Source organism: Sinocyclocheilus anshuiensis, unplaced genomic scaffold (assembly GCF_001515605.1).
Source record: "Sinocyclocheilus anshuiensis isolate Anshui unplaced genomic scaffold, SAMN03320099.WGS_v1.1 scaffold1993, whole genome shotgun sequence".
Taxonomy (NCBI): domain Eukaryota; kingdom Metazoa; phylum Chordata; class Actinopteri; order Cypriniformes; family Cyprinidae; genus Sinocyclocheilus; species Sinocyclocheilus anshuiensis.
The window spans coordinates 343,934-352,621 of NW_015540847.1; the positions used below are offsets into that span (position 1 = coordinate 343,934).

The following is an 8,688-nucleotide window of genomic DNA, read 5'->3' on the forward strand; positions in this document are numbered from 1 at the left end:
TGTTTGTCTCTCTGCGCGTGTGCTGAATCTGTGTGTTTGTCTCTCTGCGCGGGTGCTGAATCTGTGTGTTTGTCTCTCTGCACGTGCTGAATCTGTGTGTTTGTTTCTCTGTGCGTGTCCTGAATCTTTGTGTTTGTCTCTGCGTGTGTGGTGAATCTGTGTTTGTCTCTGCGCATGTGCTGAATCTGTGTTTGCCTCTGTACGTGTGCTGAGTCTGTTTGTCTCTGTGCGTATGCTGAATCTGTGTGTTTCTCTGCGCGCGTGCTGAATCTGTGTGTGTTTGTCTCTCTGCGCGTGTGCTGAATCTGTATTTGTCTCTGCGCATGTGCTGAATCTGTGTTTGCCTCTGTACGTGTGCTGAGTCTGTTTGTCTCTGTGCGTATGCTGAATCTGTGTGTTTGTCTCTCTGCACGTGTGCTGAATCTGTGTTTGTTTCTCTGCGCTTGTGCTGAATCTGTGTTTGTCTCTGCGTGTGTGCTGAATCTGTGTGTTTGTCTCTGCAGGTGTGCTGAATCTGTGTGTTTGTTTCTCTGCGCGTGTGCTGAATCTGTATTTGTCTCTGCGCATGTGCTGAATCTGTGTGTTTGTTTCTCTGCACGTGTGCTGAATCTGTATTTGTCTCTGAACATGTGCTGAATCTGTGTTTGTCTCTGCGTATGTGCTGAATCTGTGTTTGTCTCTGCGTGTGTGCTGAATCTGTGTTTGTCTCTGCGTGTGTGCTGAATCTGTATTTGTCTCTGAACGTGTGCTGAATCTGTGTTTGTCTCTGCGTATGTGCTGAATCTGTGTTTGTCTCTGCGTGTGTGCTGAATCTGTGTTTGTTTCTCTGCTCGTGTGCTAAATCTGTGTTTGTCTCTCGGTGTGTGCTGAATCTGTGTTTGTTTCTCTGCTCGTGTGCTAAATCTGTGTTTGTTTCTTTGCGTGTGTGCTGAATCTGTGTTTGTTTCTCTGCGCGTGTGCTGAATCTGTGTTTCTCTGCGCTTATGCTGAATCTGTGTGTTTCTCTGCGTGTGTGCTGAATCTGTGTGGTTCTCTGCGCGTGTGCTGAATCTGTGTGTGTTTCTCTCCGCATGTGCTGAATCTGTGTGTGTTTGTCTTTCTGCGTGCATGCTGAATCTGTGTGTGTTTCTTTGCGTGCATGCTGAATCTGTGTTTGTTTCTCTGCACGTGTGCTGAATCTGTGTGTTTCTCTGCGCTTGTGCTGAATCTGTGTTTGTTTCTCTGCACGTGTGCTGAATCTGTGTGTTTCTCTGCGCATGTGTTGAATCTCTGTCTGTTTGTCTCTCTGCGCGTGTGCTGAATCTGTGTTTGTCTCTGCGTGTGCTCTGCGCTTATGCTGAATCTGTGTGTTTCTCTGCGTGTGTGCTGAATCTGTGTGGTTCTCTGCGCGTGTGCTGAATCTGTGTGTGTTTCTCTCCGCATGTGCTGAATCTGTGTGTGTTTGTCTTTCTGCGTGCATGCTGAATCTGTGTGTGTTTCTTTGCGTGCATGCTGAATCTGTGTTTGTTTCTCTGCACGTGTGCTGAATCTGTGTGTTTCTCTGCACATGTGTTGAATCTGTGTTTGTCTCTGCGCGTGTGCTGAATCTGTGTTTGTTTCTCTGCGCGTGTGCTGAATCTGTGTGTTTGTTTCTCTGTGCGTGTCCTGAATCTTTGTGTTTGTCTCTGCGTGTGTGGTGAATCTGTGTTTGTCTCTGCGCATGTGCTGAATCTGTGTTTGCCTCTGTACGTGTGCTGAATCTGTTTGTCTCTGTGCGTATGCTGAATCTGTGTGTTTGTCTCTCTGCACGTGTGCTGAATCTGTGTTTGTTTCTCTGCGCTTGTGCTGAATCTGTGTTTGTCTCTGCGTGTTGTGTGTTTCTCTGTGCGTGTGCTGAATCTGTGTTTCTCTGCGCGTGTGCTGAATCTGTGTTTGTTTCTCTGCGCGTGTGCTGAATCTGTTTTTCTCTGCGCGTGTGCTGAATCTGTGTGTTTCTCTGCGCGTGTGCTGAATCTGTGTTTCTCTGCGCGTGTGCTGAATCTGTTTTTCTCTGCGCGTGTGCTGAATCTGTGTGTTTCTCTGCGCGTGTGCTGAATCTGTGTGTTTCTCTGCGCATGTGCTGAATCTGTGTTTCTCTGCGCGTGTGCTGAATCTGTGTTTTTCTCTGCGCGTGTGCTGAATCTGTGTTTTTCTCTGCGCGTGTTTGTCTCTCTGCACTTGTGTTTATTCTGTGTTTGTGTCTCAGGCTCACTGGTGGGCGGTTCTGCTTATGGGAATTGCTCTCATCATGCTCATGGCCGGATTCATTAAGATCTGCAGCGTTCACACGCCCAGCAGCAACCCCAAACTGCCTCCTCCTAAACCACTGCCAGGTAACGCACCTCCTCACTGACATTGTCAGAAAGACCCGTTTCCATGCATGTCAGTATTGAGACGTTTGAAATTGTGTCAGTAGTGGTTTTATGTAGTATAGATACACTGATACCAGCTGTTCTTTCTCACTCTCTCCTCTCAACACGCCGCAGTGTGTGTTTTAATTAAATAAAAATATGCTGTGTGTTTCAGAGTGAAGTGCAGTATTCAAGTGTTTATATCCAGTTTTCAGCATCTCACTTCACAGTAAATGCAGCAAACTCAATCCCTGCATGTGCTGCAAGGTTAACATACATTTTTGCAATGCAACTTTACACTTTTACAATTTCCAACATTTTTGTGGACAAATGATTACAGCAGTTCACACTTTCAAGCATGTAGATTTGTAATGAGATGCGTTTGGTCTCCCTGCAGTTTTCTGCCAAAATAAAATCTTTAACGCTTACAATTGAAGAAATTAACTGTAAGTATTAATTATGTAAGTGTAAAATAAAATATGCAAATTATAAAATGTTTTTTTTTTATTTTACAGAGTAGTGTTATTATAATACTAATCTTAGAAATAATAATAATACGAACTGTATTTAGTAGTATATAATGTTTATTATTGGGATATTATAATAATATTTATTATTATTATTATTATCCCAATCAGAGCTTCAGTTTCAGTTGATAACAAAATAGTTTGACTATAGTCAAAAGTAAATAAACTCAAATTTTATGCCTCTGATTTTTTTGCTTTGCAACAAAAAAAACTATATTTTTTCAATGTTTATTTTTTTATTTAACACTTTAGTTGTATTATAATAGAAGTATATTTCTGTGATACATAAAATTATTTATATCCCAAGAATAAACATTGTATCCCTGTGAATATTATTATTATTATAATCCCAATCAGAGTTTCAGCTGACAAAATACTTTGACTATGGTCAAAATTTAACGAACATTTTCAAATGTTATGCCCCTGATTTTGTTGGATTTTTTGTCCATGGTACCAGAAATCGGGATTTTAAGGTATTGTATCAAAGTTCCAGATGTGGTGAGTGTGAAAGCCGTGTGTTTCTCTGTGATGCTGAAGAGTTGCTCTCTCTCTCTGTTGCTCTCTCTGTCTCGTGAAGGTACGCTGAAGAGACGACGAGCTCAACACGCCAGTCAGCAGCAGCACCATCAGCACCACAACCAGAACCAGAACCAGCACGCTCACGGCCACCAGAACCAGCGGCCGGCTCCACGCCAGGCCCAGCGCCAGCCGCAGCCGCAGCCGCAGCGCCACCACCGGCAGCCCCGCGAGAACTACCAGATGGGTCAGATGAGACGCTGAGAGCCGCCGCCGCTGCCTCATCCACAGCTCCGCCATCCCCCCTCCACACCCCACTCCGTTTGCTCCAGAACCGGCCTGCACTCCAGAGCGTTTCGTTCAGTCTGAGCGTGGAGCGGGGCTTCACTCATCACCACCACAGTCCCGCGTGCGGCGTCGGTTTACAGGAATATGTCCAGAGTCCATAATGCTTCCTCAGACTGGATGAGTAACACCAACTCGCAGCTCTGCCCTTCACTCTGTCGTCTTTGATTATTTCTGTTGGTTTTTTACCCTCGAGTGCCAAGGTTTACCGGGGTATTTGTAGATAGAGCATCTCCTGTTGTCCTTCGTAAACTCCACTCGAGACTCGTGGTTTGATATGAAACATCTTTTTAAGGATTCGTGCGAAGCGTCTGCTCCAGCTGTCGCCACATGCACAGAAAAGGATTTTATTTTGTAAGAGCAGAAATGTTACGCCTTCCCTTTTCCGCAGGCTCGCGGCTGTATAGAGAAACGATATTAGCTGTATTATATGTGAGAACAGATTATTTCTTCTACTGTCAATAAGAGATTTACAGTTGGTTTTGTTGACAACACTCAGGACTCAAAAACACTAACGAAGGTGGCGGCTCAGCGTCACTCCGCCGTTTACATGCTTCATTCTGTGTGCGTTTGTGTTTGTTTGTATATAGCTCCACACCTTTATGGCAAGCCCATTCAACATTTAATCTTCAAACTTCTTGAGCTACTAGTGCTTATTATTGAGGTACTAGTAACTTTTTAAAGGTACTAATTCTTATTCATTAGATAACTAGTACTTATTCGTTAAATACTAGTATGTTTTCCATTAGGTTCTAGTACTCCTTCATTAGCTGCTAGTGCTTATTCTTTAGGTACTAGGTCTCATTATTTAGGAAGTAGTAACTTTTTATAGATACTAGTACTTATTTTAATAGAGACTAGTAACTGTTCTATTGTTGTAGCAACGCATTTAATTTTTTGCAACTTCTGTTATTCAGATATTTACTATTCAGTTTTGACTAGTAATAATTCCAATAGTGACTAGTATGTTTTTAAATAATACTAGTAAGCATTCAATTAGAAATTAGTACTTGTTTATTAAATACTATCACTTTCATTAGATACTAGTATATATTTATTAGACTCCTGTAGTTATTCGTTAGGCACTAGTTTTAGGTACTTCTTTTTTAGACACTAGTGTCTTTTGTTATTGTTACTAGTAGCAATTCTTATTTTACTAGTCACACTTGTTGTTTTTTTTTCTCTTCTTATGTTATTACTAGTCAAAATGGAAAATATTTATAGTAAAATGAAAAATTTTACCAGAAACACTTGGAATAAGTAATAGTATGTAATAGGTGTATAGGAATGAATAGGTACTCTTATCTTTTAAAAAAGGTACTAGTAGCTAAAGATAAGCACTAGTAGCTTATGAATAAGTACTAGCAGTATGAAAGTTAATGCTAGTATGTTATTAGGATTAAATGTTAAAGCGGCTTGCCATACACTCACATTCACCACACTCCACCAATGAGGAACGTGTGCATGAAGAGCAGCGCAAACGTGAGTTTAATGTGTTTTAGCAGGACGATCATGAAGAAACTTTTATAAACGTACGATGGTTTCAGAAGACTGAAGTAACTGAGCATCATGGGAAAAAGCGTTCGGCTCCCAGTGAAGAGGATTCTCTCGGTACTAACGGTCACATTAACATGTTTAGTTTACACACCTTCATCATCATGATGCCGGAGATAGACTGGCCTCGTCACGTCTGACTGTCCACTTCCTCTCATGTGAACTCTGTACAGTAACTGGAGGATTTCTGTTCGATTTGAAGCTACATTTTGATACTGTTCTTTTGTGTTTGTGGAGTCCAGACCGACTCTTCTTTACCGTACTGCCATCAGTGAGGAAGAAACCTGGTTCGGTGGTTTTGCGGCGGTCTGGATCGAGGGAGATCTGAATATTTGCCTGTATTTTGACTTTATTTCGTTTTTACGTAGTCTTGGTGAAACTTCATAGAGGAAAAGTGCACTGAAAAAAAAAACGTCTTAATTGAGTCCAGATGTTGTAGGAGAAAAAAGGCTGAACACTAAAATTGAGAAACGAATGAAAGACCAGATTTAAAAAAAGATTAATACTGCTGTCTGTTAATGTTCACTGTGTTTTATACAGTACCTAAATTTTTGTTCACTTTGAACATTTTTACGTAACATTTCAGAACGTATTGTGCAAAGAGATGTAATTTTTTTGGAGTACTTGAACTGCATTAATAAACAGACTGGGTTGAAGCGCTGCTGTTAGCGTTCTGATGTTTGATCCGGCAGCGTGTGAACTCCTGCTGCTCCGAGATCCTGAGACGAGAGCCTCCAGTGGACACGCCGCAGAACCACGTCCTGAACAGAGAGATGAGGAAACATACCCTTCTTACAAATCAGTGTGACCCTGGACCACAAAACCAGTCATAACGGTCAATTTTGTGAGTTTGAGATTTATACTTCATCTGAAAGCTGAATAAATAATCTTTCCATTGATGTATGGTTTGTTAGGATAGGACAATATTTGGCTGCGATACAACTATTTGAAAATCTGAAATCTGAGGGTGCAAAAACATCTAAATATTGAGAAAATCATCTTTAAAGTTGTCCAAATGAAGTTCTTAGCAATGCATATTACTAATCAAAAATTAAGTTTTGATATATTTACGGTAGGAAATTTACAAAATATCTTCATGGAACATGATCTTTACTTAATATCCTAATGATTTTTGTCTGTTAATGTTCACTGTGTTTTATACAGTACCTAAATTTTTGTTCACTTTGAACATTTTTACGTAACATTTCAGAACGTATTGTGCAAAGAGATGTAATTTTTTTGGAGTACTTGAACTGCATTAATAAACAGACTGGGTTGGAGGGCTGCTGTGCGCGCTCGAGTTTGTGATCCGGCAGCGTCTGAACTCCTGCTGCTCCGAGATCCTCAGACGAGAGACTTCAGCGGAGACGCCGCAGAACCACCACCTGCACAGACCGGATCAGAGAGGGTGAGATAGAAGTAAATACAGGGTTCCTGCTGATCTTTGCTGATCTTTACTGATCTTAATTCACAAATAAATTATCTTAAATCATTTTGCTGCTCTAGTAAATGTATCTTGATTTAAGCATCTGTAGACTATTCTACTGGAAAACAAGACAAAAACACTGAAGATGGAAGGTTTTTTGGGGAGGAAATAAGTCTCAAATAATTAAACTTGGCTTAAGCGTTCACAGTAATGTCTTCAGACCCAGTTATATGCTTCTGAATTATGACCTGAAGTGAGATCATGAATTATTAACAGCAGTTTTTCTCAGAGCAACTGCTTGTTCAGCCTCCAAATCATGGAATCCCTTCGCATCATGAAAGCAGTTTCTGATTCGTGCTTTGGTTCATTCATGCAGCTGATTATGTCGTTTCTGATGCACGATCAGTCTGCTGAACATCTGAGCAGCCGTTCATAACGTCACCGCACTAAATGTTGCATGCATTACAAAAGCAATGTCTTAGATATTTGTACTGAAGAACAAAAATATTATGAATATCCTTAAACCAAGATACATTTACTGGAGATGCAAAATGAAAATATGAAGTCTTGAAAAAATGAACAAGATGTTTGATTAAAACGAACAAATATCTGTCAGAGGGGAATGAAAACCTGTTTCCCTTTGAATGAAGTTGATTTTTCTGACAGGTATTTGTTCTTGTGTTAATCATAAACTAACTTCATTTTGACAGCAAATGTTGCTTGCTTTTGTCAGTCTTGATTAAAATGCTCTTGTCATCTGAATTGTTTGTTTTAGTCTAGTTTAGAAAATCAGATTTTAGTCGACTAAATTACAGTACATTTAGCTAAACTGTAACGCATTAAGTATTTCTCTATAATTTCTTCTTTATTCCGTATTTTTTTTTATTAATTGACAAAAATTTTGAGTAGATTTTCATCAGTCTGACATTTCTTTCACTGACAAAAATGAGACGATCACGTCGTTCTAAACTCTTTTTTTACGAAGTTATGAAAAATATTGTCAATGAAATGAACACTGCTTCTCATCTTGTCATTTTTATTCTCCAGTAAATGTTTCTTGATTTAAGGATCTTCAGACATTTGCATTGGAAAATGAGACAGAAACTCTGAGGAAGAGCAGCAGTTGTTTTGCAGAAGATACAGTAAAAGTTATTTCATATTCTAGTGATTGTTAGCAGAGATATTCAAGACTTCGGCTGTTTAATTTTACAAAGTAATTTTCCAATGTTGAAGTGTTTCTAATGTAACTCATTAGAGACCATACTGACGTGTTGATCCCTTCGATTTACTTGGTCTTAAAAAGGTCTTAAATTCCTCTTCATCAAACCTGCAGAAACCTGACAAGTCATTACATGAAAAGAGTTGAACCAGGAGTCAGCTTTCACTAGTGAAGGTGGACGACTGTAAATCTCCAAACTGTTCTAATAAAGGCACATTTCTGATGTTTGTTTGTCTAGGTTTGTATTTTTTCCTCTGTGCTGTGAAAGTCTTATCTTTTTTCTGTATCACAGTGACATTATACTGTAATTTGTTGACCGTGTAAATGTGAATCCTGTCCAGTCTCCTAGATGAAATATGACACATCCTGTAATGTGTGAGTTTGTCCAGCTGGAACTGATATAATATGCAGTGTTTTCAGTCTCTGTTCAGAACAGGAAACACACAGAGTAACGCCGGTATACTGACATACAACAAAAAAATATACACTATATATGTATTAAACAGTGAAGCTCAGTAAAATATGCTTTTGAAATTGAAAATGTATTTTGGTATATGAAGGTTTAAAACATGAGAAAACAAATGTTTTACAGATGTGGCTAGAATAGCCTAATAGAGATTTTGTGTCCACTATTAAAATGAATCATTTTCAATATTTACATTCTGAAATGGTTTATATAATTACACACACACACACACACACACACACACATATATATATATATATATATAT

At 39.5% G+C, this 8,688-nt stretch overlaps 2 protein-coding genes across 2 annotated transcripts in view; one reads left to right on the forward strand and one right to left on the reverse strand.

Annotated features, from left to right (window-relative positions):
• Positions 1–2,176: 2,176 nt before the first annotated feature.
• On the forward strand, positions 2,177–6,144 carry LOC107687610 (disintegrin and metalloproteinase domain-containing protein 10-like). The gene is made up of 2 exons (XM_016485004.1): positions 2,177–2,351; positions 3,474–6,144. The coding sequence occupies exons 1-2, from the start codon at positions 2,249–2,251 to the stop codon at positions 3,674–3,676; spliced, it is 306 nt and encodes a 101-aa protein (XP_016340490.1). The 5' UTR covers positions 2,177–2,248; the 3' UTR covers positions 3,677–6,144.
• A 312-nt stretch (positions 6,145–6,456) lies between these two features.
• Positions 6,457–8,688, reverse strand: part of LOC107687612 (hepatic triacylglycerol lipase-like) — a 9,471-nt gene continuing 7,239 nt past the window's right edge. Inside the window, exon 10 of the mRNA XM_016485006.1 lies at positions 6,457–6,696. Within this exon, the coding sequence (XP_016340492.1) occupies positions 6,570–6,696 (127 nt within the window). The 3' untranslated portion in view covers positions 6,457–6,569. The remainder of the gene's footprint in view (positions 6,697–8,688) is intronic.